Source organism: Oncorhynchus nerka, linkage group LG16 (genome assembly GCF_034236695.1).
Source record: "Oncorhynchus nerka isolate Pitt River linkage group LG16, Oner_Uvic_2.0, whole genome shotgun sequence".
NCBI classification, from domain to species: domain Eukaryota; kingdom Metazoa; phylum Chordata; class Actinopteri; order Salmoniformes; family Salmonidae; genus Oncorhynchus; species Oncorhynchus nerka.
Genome location: NC_088411.1, coordinates 20,046,076 through 20,071,812, shown reverse-complemented (window position 1 = coordinate 20,071,812; position 25,737 = coordinate 20,046,076). Strand labels below are relative to the sequence as shown.

At 41.6% G+C, this 25,737-nt stretch overlaps 1 protein-coding gene across 5 annotated transcripts in view; it reads right to left on the bottom strand.

Annotated features, from left to right (window-relative positions):
- Window positions 1-25,737, bottom strand: part of snx29 (sorting nexin 29) — a 114,471-nt gene that overhangs the window by 68,636 nt on the left and 20,098 nt on the right. For all 5 annotated transcript variants that reach the window (XR_003865787.2, XR_003865788.2, XM_029685030.2 and 2 more), the window contains one exon: window positions 22,997-23,085. Coding sequence is in view for 3 of the 5 variants with exons in the window: in XM_029685030.2 (XP_029540890.1) it covers window positions 22,997-23,085 (89 nt within the window). In the remaining 2 variants the exon portion in view is untranslated. The remainder of the gene's footprint in view (window positions 1-22,996; window positions 23,086-25,737) is intronic.

Below are 25,737 nucleotides of genomic sequence, written 5' to 3'. Positions count from 1 at the left end.
ATTTTAATCCATGACAGCGTAGTGTGTTACTAATGGTTTTCTTTGAGACTGTGGTCCCAGCTCTCTTCAGGTCATTGACCAGGTCCTGCTGTGTAGTTCTGGGCTGATCCCTCACCTTCCTCATGATCATTGATGCCCCACGAGGTCTTGCATGGAGCCCCAGACCGAGGGTGATTGACTATCATCTTGAACTTCTTCCATTTTCTAATAATTGCGCCAACAGTTGTTGCCTTCTCACCAAGCTGCTTGCCTATTGTCCCGTAGCCCATTCTGGCCTTGTGCAGGTTTACAATTTTACCCCTGATGTCCTTACACAGCTCTCTGGTCTTGGCCATTGTGGAGAGGTTGGAGTCTGTTTGATTGAGTGTGTGGACAGGTGTCTTTTATACAGGTAACGAGTTCAAACAGGTGCAGTTAATATAGGTAATGAGGTGGAGAACAGGAGGGCTTCTTAAAGAAAAACTAACAGGTCTGTGAGAGCCGGAATTCTTACTGGTTGGTAGGTGATCAAATACTTATGTCATGCAATAAAATGCTAATGAATTACTTAAAAATCATACAGATTTTCTGGATTTTTGTTTTAGATTCCGTCTAGAAGAAAAAAAAGAAATGCACACCTATTTAGGCGAGGTGCTGGCTAGCGGAGTAGAAAACTTAAAAATAAAGGAGAGCCGCACACTCTAGGAGCTCAGATGCCAAAAATGTAATTTACCAACGTTTCGACAGCCAAGCTGTCTTCATCAGGGTACAATCACAAACACTGCGGGATGACTCGTTTATATAGTGTCAAGACACACAGGTGTCTGTAATCATGGCCAAGAGTGGCCTAATATCATTGGTTAATTTCTCAAATATTAAAATGGCATAGAAAGAGCAGCATTCAAAAAATACAAATGGATAGCATAGGATCATAGATTCATTTTAGACTACACAAGCTTACAAACAATTACAATGGCAAAGTCATTGATTCCGTCTCTCACAGTTGAAGTGTACCTATGATTAAAAAAATTACAGACCTCTACATGCTTTGTAAGTAGAAAAACTGCAAAATCGGCAGTGTATCAAATACTTGTTCTCCCCACTGTATGTATGTATGGGGGACAGAGGAAGGGGTAGTCATTTAAAAAAAAAAACATGTCAACATCCTAGAGTGAGTCCATATAACTTACTATGTGATTTGTTAAGCCACATTTGAATACTTATGCAACAACTATATTTTAGTTATTTTATTTGTATTCATTTATAAAAATGTGCAGAATTGTATTTTCACTTTGACATCAGAGTATTTTGTGTAGATCAATGACAATACAATCTATTTCAATCCCACTTTGTAACGCAACAAAGTGTGAAAAACGTTCAAGGGGGTGTAGACTTTTCTATAGGCACACACATGGGGGCGGCAGGGTAGCCTAGTGGTTAGAGCGTTGGACTAGTAACTGAAAGGTTGCAAGTTCGAATCCCCGAGCTGACAAGGTACAAATCTGTCGTTCTGCCCCTGAACAGGCAGTTAACCCACTGTTCCTAGGCCGTTATTGAAAATAAGAATTTGTTCTTAACTGACTTGCCTAGTAAAATAAAGGTACAATTAAAACATACAATACCCACCAAAAAAAAACCACAGACAGACACACACACTTCACATGAACAAGCGCAGGTACAGTACTACAAATACTGTAGCTTGGACTCACCCCAGTCACAAGACTGCGATCTAGGGGTAAATCACCAGACGCATAACTGATATTACAGCTTCTATATTGTACTGAGGTAAAGGACACAGCTTGTACAGATGATCTCTAATGCTGATATAATCTCTTGTGAACAGACGCACATGGGGGCGGCAGGTAGCCTAGTGGTTTGAGCGTTGGGCCAGTAACCAAAAGGTTTCTAGATCAAATCCCCGAACTGACAAGGTCAAAATCTGTCATTTTGCCCCTGAACAAGGCAGTTAACCCACTGTTCCTAGGCCGTCATTGTAAATAAGAATTTGTTCTTAACTGACTTGCCTAGTTAAATAAAGGTTCAATAACAAATAAAATGGTAGCACCTGTCAACAGACTGTGGGAGGCAACGATTAACAAAGTACTTTGTTCCGGTACATAGATTTTTTTTGTCAATGATCATTCGCAGGTGGGGGGAGGGGACATTTGGCCCATAGATTTGCCTGAAAGGTACAGATAATTTACGTTTAGTGGGTTTGAGACTGCACAAATTGTGTTCGTATCTTTCTCTTAATATCTCCACCCAGAACATGATCAAGCATCTGAGGTAATTACGCACGATTTTAGTTCTGTGTTTCCGAGATTATTAATAACAATCTCAAATGCCACTTTATTCCCTGGTGCACTGGGGAATAGGGACAATTTTGAGATTTTCTGATGTGAGAACTGGTAGTTGAGACCTAATGGCTAACTCACGAAGCTAAAGACTAGCATAAACAGCTGAGCTAACTGTAATCTAATAAGGACATGTCTAACAGATCAGATGGCGTGAAAAGACCTTTGCTCCTGTTCAAACACAAAAGGTTAATTTATTGACCAACGAGGTCTTGAACAGGTCACTGATGACAACAAAGACACCATCAATAATGGTTCTGACAGCGATGACCCAGCATGCTTTCCTCTCGTCACATCAACGATAAGTGAACGACCGGCCTTTCTCATTAGCAACAAGCTGCTTCTTCGTCAGACAGCCAACGCCGTATATTCGCCCTTCCCGCTTTACGATGTTCGCTGCAGCGTTGCTAATTGACTGAAAAGTCAACCAAATTGCGTTTTGGTTATTGTGTTAACCTACTTGACGCTGTGGAAAGGGGTCTTGAGGAGGTCACTGGTGACAACGACATCATCAATAACAGTTCGAACAGCGATGACCCAGAATGATTAGCTCTTGCCACTTAGACAATGACTGAACGGCCAGCTTCACAGAAATAAACTGCCTCTCTCATTAGCGACAAACTGCATTCTTCATCAGAGTGCGATCACCGTAGATTCCCCTCCCCGCTTTGCGATGCTCGCAGACGCTGCAACGTTAATTGACTGCCATTTTCAAAAGTCAATCTAACTGCGTTTTGGTTATTTTGTTAATAGTCTTGACTCTGTGGAAAGGGCGGCTGGCCCTGCCCACGAGAGAGAGGATCACACAGGCAATAAATGTGCCTCTCCGTCATAATTTAATTCAAGGCAGCAGATGACTAACGACAAATGTTAAAGTGGGTCAAATCATTAATTCCTCCGTCTAGTACTGAAGACAAATGCTGTCGTGGGGCTTCAACCTTAAATGCAGAGTAGACTCGTCTCAAACTGTACAAAAAAGAGGATGAAGACTAGGGAGGCATGGGATTACGATGGCAGGTGATTGATAAAGCACCCTGAATATGGCTTTAAACAATGTATTTAAAAAAATATTTTTTGTGTAATATTACATTTTTGTATATTTTTTTCCACTCTATATACATACAACAATTTCCAGCATGCTCACACCCCCATCCCTAGTGCCTGCATGATTGCCCATCATATTTCAATAGTAAATCATTAGATTTTTCGATTATGTTAATGATGGCGGATTGATTAATTTTCCAAGTTTTTCATATACATTTTTTCTAAATGAGTGATGAGAAGAGAATCATCCAGCCAATTGGGTATCTCACTACACCCCCATATTCCAAGTCTTGAAATATGCAGACAGACGGATTAAAAGTATGTATAAATTGTAATACTTCTGACAGAGAACTTTCTAGCCCCGACCACAACTTCCAGACTTGATAGCATTCCCAGAAAGCATTGATTATTGAGTCATTATCCATTTTACACTTAAGACATGACTCTGCCATTGTGCTGTAGAATTTGTGAATTTTGTCTCTTGTATAATACATTCTATACATAAGTTTATACTGGATTAAGTGTACATTTTCATTAAATGTAATTTCGTTAGTTATGCTTTGATGCCCTAAACATTTCAAATCAAAATTTTGTGATATGTAACTTTTAAGTTGGATGTATTTGAAACTATCTACATGTGTCAGTCCAAAATTACTTTTTAATTCTGTCATGGAATAAATGCATTTCCTGTTACCAAGTAATTTACAGTATCTATGCCTTTAGTTTTCCATGTGGACCAATCTATCTGTGAATTCTGAAAAGCTATCCAAGGATTGTTCCATAAGGTTGTGTTTTTAGGAAGTTTGACTTGATTTGATCTATTAGAATCCCCATTAGCCGAAGGCGACAGCTGGTCCTTAACAGGGTCCGACGCATAACGAAATATACATTACAGACAAAATACTTTACAATTTACTAAACATTTAAAAACAATGTGTGTGTGTGTATCTATCAGCTACACATACAGTGCATTCGGAAAATATTCAAACCCCTTCCCTTGAACGGAGCAAAGTAGAGCGATCCTTGATGAAAACCTCAGGACTTCAGACTGGGGCAAAGGTTTACCTTCCAACAGGACAACGACACTAAGCACACAGCCAAGACAAATCAGGAGTGGCTTTGGGACAAGACTCTGAATGTCCTTGAGTGGCCCAGCAAGAGCCCATACTTGAACACGATCGAACATCTCTGGAGAGACCTGAACATAGCTGTGCAGCGACACTCCCCATCCAACCTGGCAGAGCTTGAGAGGATCTGCAGAGAAGAATGGGAGAAATTCCCAAATACAGCTGTGCCAAGCTTGTAGCGTCATACCCAAAAAGATTTGAGGCTGTGTTTCAACAAAGTACTGAATAGAAGGTCTGAATACTTATGTAAATGTGATTTTAGTTTTTTTATTTGTAAATCATTTGCAAACATTTCTAAAAACCTGTTTTTGCTTAGTCATTATGGGGTATTGTGTGTAGATTGAGGGAAAAAAGCAAACAATTTAATCAATTTTAGAATAAAGCTGTAACGTTAAAAAAAATGTGGAAAAAGTGAAGGGGTCTGAATACTTTCCACTGTACATGTCAGTACATAAACACAACAAATAGGTCACATGGGGGAGAGGCATTGTGCTTTGAGGTGTTGCTTTTTTCATTTTTTGAGTCATATTGGTTCTTGTAGAATACGTTTCATTTTCTTCCATATTGTTATAGTGTTCTTAACTCTGAAGTTGTTAAATGTTCTTAGGTTTATCCTTTGTAAATAGACACATAAAAAGATGCTGGGGATGAGCATGTGCATCTTCAATATGTACCCATTACTCCTGTTTAGTACATTTAACTATATGTCGCAAGTAAAAGCCTTGGGTAGCGAGTTGACACAATTCCAAGTCTGGCAGGTTAAAACCTCCTCAGACTCCTTTTTATTCTATGAGTTTTATGACTGAGTATACTTTTCTAAAGAATGTCTCCAGTGGGGTAATGGGTATTACTGAAAATAAATACCAAAACTTTGGCAGCCATTTAATTCTAAAGAGGTTTATTCTACCTGTATTATTTACTGGAAGATTATTCAATTTAATTCGATCTGCATTAAAATTGTTGAGTAGTTATCTTTATATATTTGTTGTCACTTATTAAGCATCCAAAGTATTTCATATTATTTTGTGGTCCACTTAAAGGATTGCTGTAGATCCTGATTTATTATTTTTATTTTTCCTATTACCATTATTTCATTTTTTCCCACATTAATTTTATATCCTGAGATTGAGTATTCTGAAAACAATTTTAGCAAAGGTGGCATTGAGTTTTCAATATTGGTCAGGTGTTCCAGGAGATCATCTGCAAATCATTTGGGTTTATATTCATGTTCACTATTACTCATACCTGTTACGTTTTGGGTCCTGTCTAATTCTTTTTGCAAGCAGTTCAATTACCAGTGCGTGCAAACAGGAGGGGGGGGAAGAGGGGACATCCCTGTCTTGTGCCCCTTTCTAAAGCAATTTCATCAGATAATGTATTATTTTTGTATATTTTTACTTTAGGACATCTATACAATATCCTTATTACATTTATTATTTCAACTGGAAATTTGAAAGCTTCCAAAGTTTTGAATCGAAAAGACCATTCAAGATGGTGAAAAGCCTTTTCGGCATCGACAGCCATGACTGATAAATCTATTGTTTTTGCATATTGTATTAAACTGAAACATGTTATTTTATTGTCACAATGTATTAAACCTACGGGTCTATAATCAGCAGGGACTCTCCAGAACAATGTGTTGGTTTTATATGACAAACACATTTTCCATTTAAGTTACATTTTCTTCCAAGAGTGTCTGCATATCATATCTAGTGTTGGGTTTGTAAGTAAATATTTCACTGTCAGGTCTACAGTACACCTGTTGTATTCAGCCCATGTGACAAATAACATTTGATTTGAAGATCATTACTGAGCTCCAACATCAGACACATGGATTCCCACAATACACACAGAGATGGCTGAGCACTATGAGGTTGGTGATTGATCATATGAATATGCTGTGTGTGGATGCTATGATAGTCATGTTGTTTGTTTTGTACTATACACAAAATGAAATGTGTTTTCTAACAAATGAAAGGCTGAATGCACAAACATGATTTCCAGTAACACGATCTAGGCTACAGTGTACCATGATTTAACTTTACTGTGCATCTACAATGTATTCTGATAGAAGAAGAACCAGACAACATTCTGCAGATAATAATAAAAAATAAAAAGCTTTCAGAACATAAGTACATTGCATTGTAGGAAACTAAAGGAAGGCCAGAGTTGCCTGGTGTGTATTGTATTCCATTTTAACAGTCGATTGTGACTGGGATTGAGGCTTGTCCTGGTATTTAGTCTAGAGGCAGAGGGGAGTTCTAGAGCCAGAGGGGAGTTCTAGAGGCAGAGGGGAGTTCTAGAGGCAGAGGGGACTATTAACTAGTATCTGTTTAAAGAGGATGGAGGGACATCCACTACAGTAAAGGAGAAGATAAGAGGAAGAGAGGATCTGGCTGTATATGGCACACTTCCTCTCGCTCTATAAACCACTCTCTCTACCCCCCAACTGAAGTTCAGACACTCCTCCCATTCCCTCATCACTCTTCTTTTAACAGTCGATAAGAAAAAGCCTTTCATTTGGTATCAAGTGAAATGTGCTCTGTCCCTGATGCAGAATTACACTGAAGACAAGGAGAGAGAAAAAGCTGCCGCCGCATCCTATTAGCAAGTGTAATTTAGACATTTCCTATTTTTAGAGAGAGGGGGGGGAAGAGAGAGGCACATGGAGAGAGAGATGGAGATGAGAGACAGAGAGAAGGGGGGGAAGAGAGTGGCACATGGAGAGAGAGAAAGAGAGAGTCAGAGGGGAGAGAGAGAGATGATTGCTGTTAGTGCTGGCAGAGGGCTTTGTGATATTTTGATGTTATCACTGGGCTATTATGAGAACAAGGAGTCTCTCAAAAACACACACCGTTTGACGGAAGACCTTTCCTGTCACTCTCTGGGCATTAAAAACACACACTTCATATAATAATCATAATAATTTGGTGGGTGCTTATATTTGTCCTATTTCAAGTGTGTATTAATACTCATGTGTGAACTGGAAATGTGCTTTCTGCATATTGCAACTCTCCCTGAGACACCCTCAGAGAGTGGTGTGGTGTGTTTGGATGTACAGTGGCCTGTGAAAGTATTCACCCCCCTTACCATTTTTCCTATTTTGGTGCCTTACAACCTGGAAATAAAATAGATTTTGGGGGGGGTTTGTGTCATTTGATTTACACAGCATGCCTACCACTTTGAAGATGCACAATTCTGGGGGGTGAAACAAACCAGAAATAAGACAAAAAAACAGAAAACTTGAGCGTGCATAACTATTCACCCCTCCAAAGTCCATACATTGTAGAGCCACCTTTTGCAGCAATTACAGCTGCAAGTCTCTTGGGGTATGTCTCTATAAACTTGGCACATCGAGCCACTGGGATTTTTGCCCATTCTTCAAGGCAAAACTGCTCCAGCTCCTTCAAGTAGGATGGGTTCCGCTGGTGTACAGAAATATTTCATTCATACCAGATTCTCAATTGGATTGAGGTCTGGGCTTTGACTAGGCCATTCCATGACATTTACATGTTTCCACTTAAACTCCTCGAGTGTTGCTTTAGCAGTATGCTTAGGGTCATTGTCCTCCGTCCCAGTCTCAAATCTCTGGATGACTGAAACAGGTTTCCCTCAAGAATTTCCCTGTATTTAGCGCCATCCATCATTCCTTCCATTCTGACCAGTTTCCCAGTCCCTGCCCGATGAAAAACATTGGATGATTTTCATCAGATGGTATTCTTGGGGTGTTGAAAGGTGTTGAATTCGTGCCAGACATAGCGCTTTCCTTGATGGCCAAAAAGCTACATTTTAGTCTCATCTGACCAGAGTACCTTCTTCCATATGTTAGGAGATTCTCCCACATGCCTTTTGGCAAACACCAAACATGTTTGATTACTTTTTTCTTTAAGCAATGGCTTTTTTCTGGCCACTCTTCCGTAAAGCCCAGCTCTGTGGAGACAGATACTCCAATCTCCGCTGTGGAGCTTTGCAGTTCCTTCCGGGTTCTCTCTGATTAATGCCCTCCTTGCCTGGTCCGTGAATTTTGGTGGACGTCCCTCTCTTGGCAGGTTTGTTGTGGTACAATATTCTTAAAAAATTGTAATAATGGATTTAAATGGTGCTCCGTGAGATGTTCAAAGTTTCTGATATTTTTTATAACCCAACCCTGATCTGTACTTCTCCACAACCTTGTCCGTGACCTGTTTGGAGAGCTCCTTGGTCTTCATGGTGCCGCTTGCTTGGTGGTGCACCTTGCTTAGTGGTGTTGCAGACTCTGGGGCCTTTCAGAACAGGTGTATATATACTGAGATCATGTGACAGATCATGTGGCACTTAGATTGCACACAGGTGGACTTTATTTTAATTAATTAATTAAAAATCCTACAATGTGATTTTCTGGATTTTTTTCCCTCATTTTGTCTGTCATAGTTGTGTGTACCTATGATGAAAATTACAGGCCTCTCATCTTTTTAAGTGGGAGAACTCGCCCAATTGGTGGCTGACTAAATACTTTTTTGCCCCACTGTATATCCATTACATGAAATCCAAATAAAAATCTATTTAAATTACAGGTTGTAATGCAACACAATAGGAAAAACGCCAAGGGGGATGAATACTTTTGCAAGGCACTGTATGTGTGTGTGGTTGTGTGTGTGTGTTATGCCTCGCTGCAGGTGAGAATCGCTGACTACTAATGAATGTCCTCATCTCATACGAGTTGTTACTTACTGAACCTAAACATCCTGTCTGATGATCTGATGCGACCTGCTGGAAGAACTTTCCTAAAACTTCAGTTAGCCGTCATCAGTCCGTTACATCACAAAGAGACGCGTAAATTCTGACAGCACCGCAGCAAGGACCATTTAAAGTTAACAGTACTCAACAGAGAATGACATCTCCTTTTAAAAAGAAAACCTTTTCGGCATCCCCTCTTTGTGCGGATAAAAATAACACAGATCGCCGCCTCTCTATGGCTACAGGAACAAAGGAAGTATTAATTGAGAGACCAGAGAGGGAAGAAGCACAGAGGCGGGTCGGGGTGAACAGTTAAAGGAAATACTACTATATAGTCGTTTCTGTCCAGTTAGACAAAAGCCAACTTATCAACAGGTTAAGATCAGAGGTGCCAGATAGAGAAAAGGATGAATTTTCTGGTCCCAATCATTAGCGTCATTACTCAAAGGCAGTCTGAAGCGTTTTGGTCTGTGGTTCTACAGCAAGGTCATCGCAGGCAGCGGAGCGAGATGTCTCAAATGTCTTTCCAAACTATTTAACACTGTACATCTCATTTCCTACGAGGACATTATGGTAAATCTACATTAGGGAGAGCTGTCAGGGCCTGTCTGCTCTGCTCCCCAGGTTCACACCCCTCACCATACAGGACAGGGCTCATATGGAGTCATGGAAACACTGCCATCTATGGGTTAAAGGTATAGCAAAGCAGTCAGGATGGGTAGGAAGGAGCGATCCGTGCATTATCTAGGTGGGAGAAGAAACGTTAATATGTCACACATACATCCAGACACTACTAGGAAAGAAAAGATACAAGCAGCAACTTTATTAAGCAACTATGGTTAACAAACACCCCTGTGAATATCTGATTTAAATCAGGCGGGCAGACAATTATGGTGGAAATTAAACTTCCATTAGATATTAGAGAGACAATTATGTTAGCATAATGATGATTACTGCTACCTTCTCTTCTACCATTATAGTACATTGATTAGAAATTCTCTACCATCCTAGATAGGATGACAGTGAAAGAAGCTGTCTAATAACCACTGTATGGAAAGTACAGTTGCCTATTTACTTTGACAGACGTGAAATCTACCCAGCTATTCTGTTGATAAACGGCTGAGTATTTAGGCTACTTTGACATATCCCAGATAGTCAGTTGATTATGTGTCTCAGTATTTACTTTAACATGTCTGTTAAATCATCTCTGCTGATCTGTTGATTACATATCTATATTAAGATCCTGGTTTCCAACAGCAGCCTTTAATATTTCCTGCCTTGTTGTGTTGGCAGCCACACGCTCATTAGCCAATGAAGCTCCAGGAAGTGTTGTGCAGGTGTCAACAGCAGCCCCAACATTCCCTAACACTGTGTTTCATATTCAGACTAACACAAAGAGCACTCGCATTCAAACTTCTCTACCTGCGAGGATGAAAGGAACGTTTCTTTTGCCACAGCTAAAACTCCAGGTATACTGTACTTATCTCATTCTCTTCTTTGTTCCCTCTCCCTCTTTGTTCTCTCCCTCTACTCGGCTACTTCCACTGTTACTTCTCTCTCTCCCTCTCATGTGAGAATCTCCAGAGGCCCATTACTCAAATCCAGCCTGTTAAATCAGGTCAAGAGGTCGGCCTAAAGACAATCCAATATAAATAACATTTCATCTCCCTACAACTACCATTACAGGCGATTTTGAACGGAGAACAGGGATTTCATGGGCCAGTTTCCAGTGTTCAATATTTCAATCAGAGATTTGATTTCCGTCCTATTTAAAGTAATGCTTTAGGACTTGAAGCAAAACTCAACTGTGCTTTTCACTGTGCCTGGCATGTTATAAACATATGGACAATTCCACTGTAATGGAATTACACTTTGACTCGTTTTTTCCCCTTCACTTTAAAAACGTATGCCAAACAAAAAACACTCGTTTCAAATTTTAACAAACCATACAGCTCTATGTACAATGACTACAATGAACAATTTCCACAGACAAATGTACACAAACTAATTTAGAGGAAGAACTGTGCAGATGTGATCTTCAGAAGCTGAATTAGCGTACAATCTACCTCAGGTTCTTATGCGAGTCAATTTTCCAAAGACTCACAATATCTGCTCTGTATTAAGATTGAAAGATGTCTGCAGAAAAGAATGGGGTGTCAGCTATTACATGACACCTTGAGATCAAAAAAGTCTATTTTGGTTATTGAACTACAGTATGTGAAGTGGATTTACACCCGGTAACAGAATTACATCATGGGTCCCTGATCTATACGACACAGAGATGCATCATTATGGATATGGTCATTCTCCTCATGTTCCACAAGTTTGGACAGTGCAGAGTAGAGCAGAGATCAGCACAGTAGAGTTCAGTACAGTACATTATACTGTACTCTACTGCAGGGGTTCCCAAACTTTTTTACTCAGGCCCCCCTTCCAGCATTGGGGAACCCCTATGGGCACAAGCACTGTTCATGAGACAAACTGTTTACACCCCACTTGTTGACAGAGAGAAAATGTTGCAGGTTTAAAACCTTATTTCCTTCAATTCTATACATTTTGCCATGAGGTGCAGAGACGATTTGCAGTTTTACAGCTCATGTTCTTGCATTTCTATACATTTTGCCATGTCTAACGTGTATCCATGTGATATTTAAGTTACTCAAACATTAGATTTTGTTCTATGGGCTAAAAAACATGCGCTTCATCTGGACATATAAATAACTCGAAGGTATGCAATGACTGACATGACAGAAGGATTCTATTAGTGAATTCTACTATTACAACTTTCAAGAGTAAGTTGAAAGCCAGACTGAGTTCCAACCCCAAAAATGCCTCACAGTTTGGGAACCTGCTCTACTGTACTATAATCTACTTTTCTTTACTGTACTGGCCTGTATTGTACTCTATTACTGTATTGTACTGTACTGTACTATCCAAACTTGTGAAACACATATGTTCAGATTTTGTCCATTCCGGTCCGCCAGGGTGGACTGACCAAATTTCAATGACGTCCGGTGTTGGCCGGTGCTCAGTAGGTGAGGATACTGGTTACAGTAAATGGAAGCAGAGGGGACTCATGTAGGTGTCAGTAAAAGCTGGGAAAGGTGACATTAACTGGAATGTGAGAGAGAGGCAAAGAGAGAGAAAGATGGCTACTAATTGTCTACTAATTAGTTGATGATTGATCAAACTTATTTGTTACTTGTTTTACTACAAAACATAAAAACACAGGGCCTCCCAAGATGCGCAGTGGTCTAAGGAACTGCATCGCAGTGCTAGCTGTGCCACTACAGATCCTGGTTCGAGTCCAGGCTCTGTCGCAGCCAGCCTTGACCGGGAGACCCATGGGGCAGCGCACAATTGGCCCAGCATCGCCCGGGTTAGGGGAGGGTTTGGCCGGCAGGGATGTTCTTGTCCCATCGCTCTCTAACAACTCCTGTGGCGGGCCGGGCACAATGAACTCTGACACGTTTGCCAGGTGTACGGTGTTTCCTCCGACACATTGTTGCGGCTGGCTTCCGGGTTAAGCGGCATAGTGTCAAGAAGCAGTGCGGCTCGGCCGGATTGTGTTTCAGGGGACGCACAGCTCTCGACCTTCACCTGTTCCGAGTCCATACGGGAGTTGCAGCGATGGGACAAAACTGTAACTACCAATTGGATGCCATGAAATTGGGGAGAAAAAGGGATACAACTTTTTATTTTTTTTACAAATTTGTTGATGTTGGGGTGGTGCTGATGAATATGAAGTTGAATTATTTAAAAAAATGTTCTTTAACACTCTTGGTTTGACCACCAGAAAGACAATGAAAACAGTTATGAGTTGAACATAACAGTATGCCAGTGGAAGGGAGCAGGTGACCCAACTGTGGTTTGTGACTGTTATGATTTCCCACTGTAGCCAATTCAGTTGCAGATAATCTGTTACAGATTTTTCGGTAATTCGGTTACCAATTTGGTAGCAGAATTACAAGTTTTAATCACTTAATAATTCATAAACCAAATCACAAAAAACAATTGGTAGGTCTACCAATTTAGTTCTGTGAACTTTCATTATGCTCCATTTATGAGGGAGAGAAATGTGAAAATATCTTAAAGACAGTAACGGTATTAAAAGGCACAAGGCAATATTTCTTCATTTTACAGGAGGTAAGACATTTCTCCAAAACAAAATATACTGATTTTGATATTATTGATATTAGTTGGCAGGGGTCTTTACGTCAACATTCTTGTCTTTTGATGTACAGTCGTGGCCAAAAGTTTTGAGAATGACACAAATATACATTTTCAAAGTCTGCTGCCTCAGTGTCTTTAGATATTTTTGTCAGATGTTAGTATGGAATACTGAAGTATAATTACAAGCATTTCATAAGTGTCAAAGGCGTTTATTGACAATTACATGAAGTTGATGCTGTGTTGATCCTTCTTTTTCAAGACCTCTGCAATCTGCCCTGGTATGCTGTCAATAAACTTCTGGGCCACATCCAGACTGATGGCAGCCCATTCTTGCATAATCAATGCTTGGAGTTTGTCAGAATTTGTGGGTTTTTGTTTGTCCACCCACCTCTTGAGGATTGACCACAAGTTCTCAATGGGATTAAGATCTGGGGAGTTTCCTGGCCATGGGCCCAAAATATCGATGTTTTGTTCCCCGAGCCACTTAGTTATCACTTTTGCCTTAGGGCAAGGTGCTCCATCATGCTGGAAAAAGCATTGTTCGGTACCAAACTGTTCCTGGATAGTTGGGAGAAGTTGCTCTCGGAGGATGTGTTGGTACTATTCATTATTCATGGCAGTGTTCTTAGGCAAAATTGTGAGTGAGCCCACTCCCTTGGCTGAGAAGCAACACCACACATGAATGGCCTCAGGATGCTTTACTGTTGGCATGACACAGGACTGATGGTAGCGCTCACCTTGTCTTCTCCAGACAAGCTTTTTTCCGGATGCGCCAAACAATCAGAAAGGGGATTCATCAGAGAAAAGTGACTTTACCCCAGTCCTCAGCAGTCCAATCCCTGTACCTTTTGCAGAATATCAGTCTGTCCCTGATGTTTTTCCTGGAGAGAAGTGGCTTCTTTTCTGCCCTTCTTGACACTAGGCCATCCTCCAAAAGTCTTCGCCTCACTGTGCGTGCAGATGCGCTCACACCTGCCTGCTGCCATTCCTGAGCAAGCTCTGTACTGGTGGTGCCCCGATCCCGCAGCTGAATCAACTTTAGGAGACGGTCCTGGCGCTTGCTGGACTTTCTTGGGCACCCTGAAGCCTTCTTCACAACAATTGAACCGCTCTCCTTGAAGTTCTTGATGATCCGATAAATGGTTGATTTAGGTGCAATCTTACTGGCAGCAATATCCTTGCCTGTGAAGCCCTTTTTGTGCAAAGCAATGATGACGGCACGTGTTTCCTTGGCTGACAGAGAAAAAACAATGATTCCAAGCACCACCCTACTTTTGAAGCTTCCAGTCTGTTATTTGAACTCGATCAGCCTTGTCCTCGTCAACACTCACACCTGTGTTAACGAGAGAATCACTGACATGATGTCAGCTGGTCCTTTTGTGGCAGGGCTGAAATGCAGTGGAAAAGTTTGGGGGAGGGACTTTGCAATTCATTGCAATTCATCTGATCACTATTCATTCTGGAGTATATGCAAATTGCCATCAAACAAACTGAGGCATCAGACTTTGTGAAAATTTATATTTGTGTCATTCTCAAAACTTTTGGCCACGACTGTATTTCTGATGCCCTAAGACTTTTTCTAGTATATATGTTTTTTCTAAAATCCCTTCTCCATCTGCTTTTCCAGAAATCAAAGCCTTTACTTATGCCTCATTTTTAAGATGGAAAATAGTTGAAAAATATGTCTATGCCTTCATTCTTCCAAAATATAGACTCTTAGCTTTCATTTGACAACTAATTTGATAGAAGTATAACGCTTTACAAATACCTTCCTTATTTGGGTTCACAATCTTTAGTAGTTCACACCTAATCCCCGTTATATGACACAAAGGTTTCCAGATATTCTGTAAGGCCCTGAACATTGTGCAAAATAGAATCAAGTTAAACGGAGAAACAGAATTCTCACCGTTATGATGAGAAATCTGCTCTAATCCAACCCTTCACGACTTCTAAACCGAAGAGCGTGGCTCGACGCCAGGCTATCAAACAACACACTCAATTAAAACTGATTCAGCTGATAACACCATAACAAAACGTCAGGTTTTAAAAATTCATGAACAAGTTCAAAGAGCTCTTTGAACAACAAAACACTAATCTGATTGATACAATGGAATAGTAATACATAGAAATATAGAACATCAAGCGCAAGAGCCAGCAGATGTAGCCTATATTTGGTGTGTAGCGTAACATGTACCGCATGTTCCATATCATCAGATTATGATGATATACATGATGAATCACATTTAATCACAGCTTTAATCAAATGCTAACTGCTCATTTAATTACACTTGCACAGGGGGGGGGGGGGGGGCAAGAGTGGGCAAAGCTGTAATCAAGGCAAAGGGTGGCTATTTGAAGAATCTCAAATATAAAATAACTACATGATTCCATATGTGTTATTTCATAGTTTTGATTTCTTCACTATTATTCTACAATCTAGAAAACAGTGAAAATCCATTGAATGAGTAGGTGTTCTAAAACTTTTGACCAGTAGTGTATGCGCACCACAGTTTGCCTGTCCCCTTCTCTCTCTCCCTCGCACTGGCAGCATCGCATTAGTGGAAATCAAGACAGTTCTCAGGGCAGAGCTGGTTGTCGTGTTGCTCGGGGATAGTTTGATCTAACCCTTTCCTAACCTTAACCTAATACTCCCAACCTGCCACGATAATTATCCTAACCTACTGTGTAAGTTCTCTTAACCGGCTACAAAAAGTTACTTCTGCTAGTCAAAACCAGCAGGCCGGCCCTGAGAACAAATTTGGTTTCCACTAATGTGATACAGACTCGAGCTTGCTCTTCATGCTCGTTCTCTTCACTAATAATGTGAGTGTGTGTTCAGTCTTAGGTCTGTTGCGTGTACAATATCATAGACTATTCATTGATGATAGGCCCTGGTTTACTGAAGTTGCGAGACATTGTAAGCCAAGAAATTGCGAGATAAGGAATTCCATTGCGAGATGCAGCTTTTGATTGCCGGCCTAGTGCATGATTCTGACTGACTGCCTGGTGTCCGCCCCTGTGCCTCTCCCATCTCTCTGCATCCCTCGCTAGCTCACCATGAAATATGTAACTGTTTGTGTTCTCATTAGTATGGCAACTAATCAGTCTCCTCCGTTCAAAAATGATGAATCTTAGGAGTCGATTCCTTGCGAAATCGAATCTTGATATTCAGAAATGGGAGTCGACACCGGGAGTCGATGTGTAAGGAGTCAAGGAATCAATTATTTTGGAGTCGACTCTCCACCACTACGTCATCGCCAACAGTTGGAAAGTCCTGTACGGCAATACTTTGAGTAGTTAAATGAGAAGGAAATGCAAACTTTGCGAGGTGGAACTGAGGTACAGTAATGGTAGTACAGGTGCATCTGAAAGGGACGCACAGTGAGACCCAAACCGTTGCTGGCAGCAGGGTGTCTCCTTGATTTCATTATCACCTATCTCTGTATCCGTGGGAGATCACCGATTAACTTTGATTATGGTCACTGCCCAGCGCCTCTGGGCAGTCTCTGTGACATCCCTAAGCCCCGCCCACCCTGCGAGCTGCCACAGTGTTTTGCAGCGGTGCTGCGCAGGCCCTCTGAAGTTGAGTTTATCTGAGTAACGGCAGGTGGCTGACACATACAGCTGTTGGTGTGATTATAAAACACACACTCAGAGTGCACACTAGAGCTGGGACGATAAACCTAAAATTATCAACACCGACAACTTATTGTGGACATTTTGCTGATATAGTTCATTATGATAAATAACCTATAGGGCCCTAATAGAAAAATATGAAGTTTGAAATGAAACGTTTGCTAATATTTGTGATTGTTAACAATTGATAGCTACAACATTCAACATAGTAGTAGTAGTTTAAAGGGTAATATTTAAATAATGACTGTGGTGCACATTAAATGTTATAAACATATCGTTCCATTTATTGTTATTGTGATAATTCAGTAAATTTGTTGTGATTTCTGTCAATATCACCCAGCTCCAGGTCCCACACACAAACGCAGTTAGAATTAGTTCCCTCCCACAGTCACACACACAAACACACTCAGCTACTCCACCCAGTGACTTTGTGACAATGACAAAACAAGTTTAGTAAAGAACAGCCTACGTGCCCACACCACATTTTCCCCATCCTTTCATCTGAACAGTGTTTGTCACTCCTCTCCTCTGCATGATGAATATCAAATGGTTATCAGGCTGGGCAGTCATGCAGTAAATGACTGGCTACCCTGTTAATACAACACAGGTTCCCCAGACTGGAGCCAGATGTAATCCCTTACTGACTGTGTGTGTGTGTGTGTGTGTGTGTGTGTGTGTGTGCTCATGCGTGCATAGGGGACCAGGTGTTGGAAGGATAGGCCTAGCTGATAAACACCACGGGAGACGTAGAAGAGAGGTGCATCTTGGAGGTCTCCTCCAGGTATTTCACCTGATGCCCTGTAGCAGCCTGAGGCCCTGTCCCCTCTTACTCTCTCCGCCACCCTCAACCACCCCCTCATCTCCCACTTCACCCCGTCTACTCTCCCTTTTCTTGCCCTATCATCTCCCCCTCATGAAGATTGGCCAGGTGGGAGGCTACAGTACATAATGACACTGAACCATCTCTGGCATGCGGTCGTTGATTAAAATGTTCATTAACACCGTACAGCTCAGGTGATGAGACCGGCTGCCCCACCCGGTTCCCTTCAGCTGACCACCTTGGCCAACCTGTCTCTGTAACACCCCTCCACCCAGGTAAACACACACCGGCTGGTTAATAAAGAGCCTCTCACACACCAACACACACTTTCTGGTTTAATAAACGAGCCTCTCTATTCAAGCAAAATAAATTCATACGCACGCACGCACACACACACACACAGTTCTGTTTCATTAAGAGGCTCCATGGTGGTGGCACAAACCCCAATCTCCCTTACACACACCATCTGTTTAATAAACACTCATCCCATGTCAACCCCCAGGAACTGACATTAGTCAACACAAACACAATAAACACCATTACACACGTGCGGGTGCGCGCACACACACACACACCAATGACCCTACGGCGTGGAAGGTCTGATAGATATGGCAGTGTGTGTGTGTAATAAATTAGTAACATATCTCTGGCGGCCTGAGTCACGTAGGTGAAAAATGCTACTGGTTGCTTCCTTCATTAAGTAGCTTGTCTGTCTGTCAAAGGAGCATGAGAAGCAACGTCACTTTGTGTGTTGATTCGTTTTTAACTGCCGTCGTAATCTGTTTTCTGAACTGAGATTAATCCCGCCTGTCGAGGGCTTCTTATAAATGGAGGTATTAAAGCGTATGAAGTGAGACGCTCCAGCACAGATGAATCTAGCAGGGGTCAGAGAGCGCCTAAATCTAATTTAGGAGAAGAAGAAATAATATGCGTTTGAGATTAATACCTTAAATGTAAACAGATACTGGAAGGAGAGAATCACAAAGATGAATTGAAGAAGGTTGAATCCTGACCTTGGGACAGAGAAAGTTGACCCTCATATAATGCCTCTGTGGCCAGTGTTTCATTGGTTTATTCGTACTCGGATTTCGCTTACTTCATTGGATTTGATACTTGAAATATGGGGAACCACTGCTAAATTGATGCATATCTCAAGCCTATAGCGAGTTTAGCTAAACATTCTGTATAGAAAATGTTCATATGTATTGCATGCTCGGAAATGGAAGTACAGTGTCCTCAGAAAGTAAAACATCTGGAATAATAAAATACTTATATCTTGATTAGATAACTATGCAACCCCCTAAGTCAATATATGTTAGAACCTCATTTGGCAGCAATTACAGATTTGAGACTTTCTGGGTTAGTCTCTAAGAGCTTTCCACACCTGGATTGTGCAACATTTGCCCATTATTCTTTTCAAAACTCTTCTAGCTCTGTCAAATTGGTTGTTGATCATTGCTAAACAAAATCAGGTCTTGCCATAGATTTTCAAGTAGATTTTCAAGCTACTCACTGTCTTCTTGGTAAGCAACTCCAGTGTAGATTTGACAGTGTTTTATGTTATTGTCCTGCTGAAAGGTAAATTCATCTTCCAGTGTCTGGTGGAAAGCAGACTGAAGCAGGTTTTCCTTTAGGATTTTGCCTGTGCTTAGCTCCATTACATGTATTTGTTATCCTGAAAAACTCCACATATCACAAGCATACCCATAACATGATGCAGCCACCACTATAATTGAAAATATGAAAATATTGAGAGTGGTACTCAGTAATGTGTTGTATCGGATTTGCCCCAAACATTACACGTTGTATTTTTTTGCAATATTACTTAAGTGCCTTGTTGCAAACAGGATGCATGTTTTGGAATATTTGTATTCTGTACAGGCTTCCGTCTTTTCACTCTGTGAATTATGTTAGTATTGTGGAGTAACTACAATGTTGTGGATCCATCCTCAGTTTTCTCCTATCACAGCCATTAAACTGTGTAACTGTTTTAAAGTCACCATTGGCCTCATGGTGAAATCCCTGAGCGTTTTCCTTCCTCTCCGGCAACTGAGTTAGAAAGGACACCTGTATCCTTGTACGTACTGGGTGTATTGATACACGATCCAAAGTGATAATTAAGAGCTTTACCATGCTTAAAGGGATATTCAATGCCTGCTTTTTTTCTACTAATAGGTGTCCTTCTTTGCAAGCCACTGGAAAACACTCCCTGGTCTTTGTGGTTGAATTTGTGTTTGAAATTCACTGCTCGACAGAGACCTTACCGATAATTGTATGTGTGGGGCACAGACATGAGGCAGTCATTAAAAAATTATGTTAAACACTATTAATGCACAGAGTGAGCCAATGCAACTTATTACGTGACTTGTTAAGCACATTTTTACTCCTGTACTTATTTAGGCTTGTCATAACAAAGGGGTTGAATACTTATTGACCCAAGACACTTCAGCTTTTCATTTTTAATTCATTTGTACCAAAGCAATTCTCAAAACACTATTCCACTTTGACATTATGGCGTATTGTGTGTAGGCCAGGGACAAAAACAACTACATTTAATATTCAGGCTGTAAAACAACAAAATAAAAAAGTAAAGGGTGTGAATACTTTGTGAAGGCTCCCAAGATAATTCATAGCTTACTGTGAATTACTGTACAGCACGACTATGCCAGTGGCTCTAGGGTATTTTCTAAGAGCTTCCTAAAGACTGAAAGACATATTAGTTGACTATATACACCGTACTAATCATCCCATACAAATCTGTCTCATCCCATAACCACAAATAATGATACACGCCACATGGGAACAATGTGGCATGCCTTCCCTTCACGCCGCTGTCAGTCAGTCAGTCAGTCACACAGCAATAACATACAGACACCGTGACACACACAATCTACGGCGACAGCTGGGGAGAATCCAAACAAACGTGGATAGACGAGACGTCAGGAGGAGGGAAGAGAAAACAGCGTGGAGTTTAACGAGAGGAAAGCTGTTTCAGATGGGTTGTCAGTAGCCTGTCTCTGCCTGAGCTGCGTTCAAAAGATGACATCTGGATTGAGCTGCATCATTAGAGGAGTTTCAAAAGGCTGCGCGATGATCAGGTGAACAGTGTTGACAGGACATGAAACAAAGCCTGTATTGTAGCGCTTGTGCATCAATTTCATTGTTTCCCCTCATCTCTTTCAACTGTAACTCAACACCAAAGCCTGATGGAGTATGGCACATCATTAGCAATAGAGACAGAAGGGATGCAGGGGGGAAATTATTTTGACTTATACGCAAAAGGGCATTCAGTATGCCTGTGTTCTACACTTCTACAGAGATGGAGAACGAGAGCGAGGTCCTCCCCTCTCAGAGGACCTGAGCCCTAGGACCATGCTTCAGGACTACCTGGCCTGATGACTCCTGGCTGTCCCCAGTCTGGTCGTGCTACTGCTCCAGTTTTAACTGTTCTGCCTGCGGCTATGGAACCCTGACCTGTTCACCGGACGTGCTAACTTGTCCCAGAACTGCTGTTTTCGACTCTCTCTCTCTACCGCACCTGCTGTCTCGATCTCTGAAAGCTCAGCTATGAATAGCCAACAGACATTTACTACCGAGGTACCTGTTGCACCCTCTACAATCACTGTGATTACTATTTGACCCTGCTGGTTATCTATGAACGTTTGAACATCTTAAAGAACAATCTGGCCTTAATGGCCATGTACTCTTATAATCTCCAACCAGCACATCCAGAAGAGGACTGGCCACCTCGCAGAACCTGATTCCTCTCTAGGTTACTTGCTAGGTTCCTACCTTTCTAGGGAGTTTTTCCTAGCCACCGTGCTTCTACATCTGCATTGCTTGCTGGTTGGGGTTTTAGGCTGGGGGTTTTCTGTATAGCACTTTGTGACATCTGCTGAAAATTAATTTGATTTGAGAGAGAAAGAGAAAGAGAGAGAGAAGAAAGCGAAAAAGAACAAGGGAAAAGCCAAATTGGGATATTTATATCAAGAGCGTCACTATGTACACTGTTGGGCCAGACTCCACTGGGGACCATGAAAGGCTGAGGAGGATTGTGGGTAATTCATCAGGCTGCGGCTGTGCGGAGGCCCTTGATTAGTGTCGAAAAGGAACCTCAGTCAGGATTCTACAGCCTTCCGGAAGCCAATTCATTATTACACATTGTCAGTGTCCCAGAGCATTGCTCCACGTGTCACTTTAGACAAACATCCATGTTGGAGATTTGACGAGTCTGACTACTACATAATTGCTGAGACCTGAGAGATGAGATGCTGTGTGTCTGGGATATTTTTCTAACCATTGTGTGCATGTTTCCCCTTAACTAGTGGCAGAAGCCAAGTCACCTTTTTCAACTAAAAACATGATTTATTTCAACAAATATAAAAATTATTCATATATTTGATACTTACACAAAAGCAATGATCCTGATATGAAACACTTAAAAAACAACCCAACAATGCTGAACATCCACAAGCACATTACATCACAATTCTAAAAACACAAGTCACGTTTTAAATTGGCCGATATCCTAGGCATCCTTGTGCCTTACGGGTGTCCCACACAGTGCCTGAGGAGAATCCCTGTCTCTGTAGAAGGGAGATACCAGAGATACCAGTGTCGACAGGACCCGAGAAAAGTACTGATAACCACCGTCTCTCCTCCCAAAATGTCATTAGGCATTCTGTCTCCCTACATAATCTGCCATGTTGATTTTGTTTCCCTTTGATATAACAGTCTTATCTCTGTACCCTTTGCACGGCGTGGATTTATCCCCAGGCAATATGAGAGAAAGTCACTTTTATCCAAATTCCCAAAAATGACTAAGTAACAAAAGGAGGGAAACGAATTACGTATCACAGAGGCATATCTCAAACCAGGCTTATTATCCACTGACGTCCTTGAGTGTTGACGCAACACTGACCTTGTCAGGCAAAAGAGAAGATATTTCTCCTGCCCTGTTTAGATACATTTATTTATTTTACTTCAACTTTATTTAACTAGGCAAGTCAGTTAAGAAAAATATATATTATTTACATTGACGGCCTACCCCGGCCAAACCCTAACCCGGATGACGATGGGACTCCCAATCACGGCCGGTTATGATACCGCCTGGATAGTGTTGAGATAGAGTGTGTGTGTGGTCTTACCAGTGTCGTTTCCTTGGCTCCCCTCTCTCTTCAGCATCTGGACAGCTCCCACGTATTTCTTCAGCTGGACCTTGAGGACCTCGTTCTCCCTGCAGACACACACACACACACACACACAACACACAAACAGAGAATCAAGGCCTAGGCCCATACAGAGAGAGCAGCTGACTGGAACAGTACACAGACAGGAACAGTAACTGTGTTGGTTTCTGTGTCTGTGGCGGGTTTACAGCCTTGTAAATCCCAGCCCATCTCTGGAGCTGGATTATACATGCAGCCCTACAGGTTTTCTGTGATTGCTTACTGTCACTGGAGACTGTGCACAAGGGTGGTGCAAGTGTGTGTGTGTGTTCAGAGAAGGTGTGTAGTGGTATATGTTCTTACAGGGCCTGTGCGGATGATTACTGTTTGTTTGAGGGGAAATCAATCAGAATCTAAGAGAATTACAGTGCTGTAAATAATAACTACCTGCCTTCCTCCCCTGCTCTTTGTACCCTGCTTATCGCATCCCATTTTACCCCTACAAAGGACACTTGGGATGGGAGATCTCTGAAAGCCGGCTGACGAGCTCTCGGAGGGACGATTGGGCCGTTGTTATCAGAGTCGGCGAGCCGAGACACAATTCCGCTGCCATTTAATTAAAGGTAATAAATGGTCTGGCATTCCGGAGGCGAGGGAGGGGATTCCACGGCTCAGGTGCGTCTCATCGATCTCTCAGAATGTGCCCTCCTGCTGAGTCATAGGCAGGTTAACAGTCACACACAAACACACAGGTTGGCTTTAACTCATGTAAGCCCGTCTCACATACACACAGGTCCGCTTTGTGTGGGTAAGCCCACACACACACGCCTCCTGTACATGTCTAATGTTACATTGGAGAGATAGAGGCTGACTGCAGGATGTGTACTGCAGGATATATAAACTATAAATGGTTCGCTCAGGAACCCGACGCCTGAGGAACTGGACTGAAACACGCATCTCCTCTACATCTAGAGGTAGAGATACAATGATGCAACTAAAGACACAGAACCAGAGGTAGAAACAGAGAGAAATTCCATATTGACAGACAGGTATATCTATATAATAAGAGCAACCTACAGGCCGTATGGGTCTATGTAGTTTATCACTGTCTGTTGTACTGTAAAGTAATATAAAAGGAAAGACAACGTAGAGAACATCCTATGAGGATAATGTAGAGGCTGTGTTATTACACAAACCCCACCCAAATCCACAGTATCTGACCAAATTCAATTCCCTGGAACTGTAGAATATGTCGCAGACAGTCATTTTTATATGGGTTCATCATTGTACATTACGGTGCAAGTGTCCCTGAAAGTTTCAAAGGCATCCTACAGCACTCACCTTCCTGTGTATTATACAAGTGTCCCTGAAAGTTTCAAAGGCATCCTACAGCACTCACCTTCCTGTGTATTATACAAGTGTCCCTGAAAGTTTCAAAGGCATCCTACAGCACTCACCTTCCTGTGTATTATACAAGTGTCCCTGAAAGTTTCAAAGGCATCCTACAGCACTCACCTTCCTGTGTATTATACAAATGTCCCTGAAAGTTTCAAAGGCATCCAACAGCACTCACCTTCCTGTGTATTATACAAGTGTCCCTGAAAGTTTCAAAGGCATCCAACAGCACTCACCTTCCTGTGTATTATACAAATGTCCCTGAAAGTTTCAAAGGCATCCTACAGCACTCACCTTCCTGTGTATTATACAAGTGTCCCTGAAAGTTTCAAAGGCATCCTACAGCACTCACCTTCCTGTGTATTATACAAGTGGCACGTGTCGTTGAGGGCGTTTAACATGGAGGGTATTCCGCCCAAAAAGCTCTCTGTCTAAATGGACGCTCTCTAAACCCATTAGTGAAATTGGATCAGTGGAGTGAGTCTCAAACGGGGTGAGGAAAAGCCCAGATATCAGAGAGAGTGAGAGGCAGGAAGAGATGCAACACAACTTCCTGTGACCTTTACTGAGGGCTTCTGGGATAGAGGTCACAGAGGTTTTATTTGGATTGGACAGTTTAAAAAAACTAAAAAAACATATGCTATAAAGCTGCTCCAGTTAGAGAAAACATTACAGTAATACACTCAGAGGATAAAACAAAACAAAGCCAAAATAAAGGATGTTTAAGACTAAGAGCAATTTAGAGCAGGGGCTCTCAAACCTCTCGTTCAATGTATTTTAACGATTCCACAGCTAGCACACCTGATACAAATGGTCAACTAATCATCAAGCACTTGACTAGATGAATCAGGTGACTTAGTTCAGGGGATTCACTGAGATGTTTGAGAACCACTTATTTATATGCTCTGCAAACAATGCTTCAAACATGTACTTTGGTTTTCCTTTCATAAACATTCTTCCTCAATGCCCACAGCACAGTAAAGTTAGGCAGACAGTGTACAGTAGAAGATTGTTCAAAGTGGGAGAACTTCAACTGTACAGTAGCCCCTTGAGACAGCTGGATAATTGACTTCACAAAGCAGCAAAACAACTAAAATCCTCTCAACAACTACAGTAAAACCGCCCAAACCTTAGGTGTTGTCTTTACAGTACATCAAAATACCCCATTCCCAACAACCTTCAGGAAACGCTGAATGACAATAAGAAAAACTCACAATCTCTTTAGTCTTCTCTCAGTGGGTTTCTTCTAACCACCCACCAAACAGAGAGGAGGACCACTTTCTCCTTGGCCAGGCCCCCTCTCTCCTGGCTGCCTGCCTACCCGC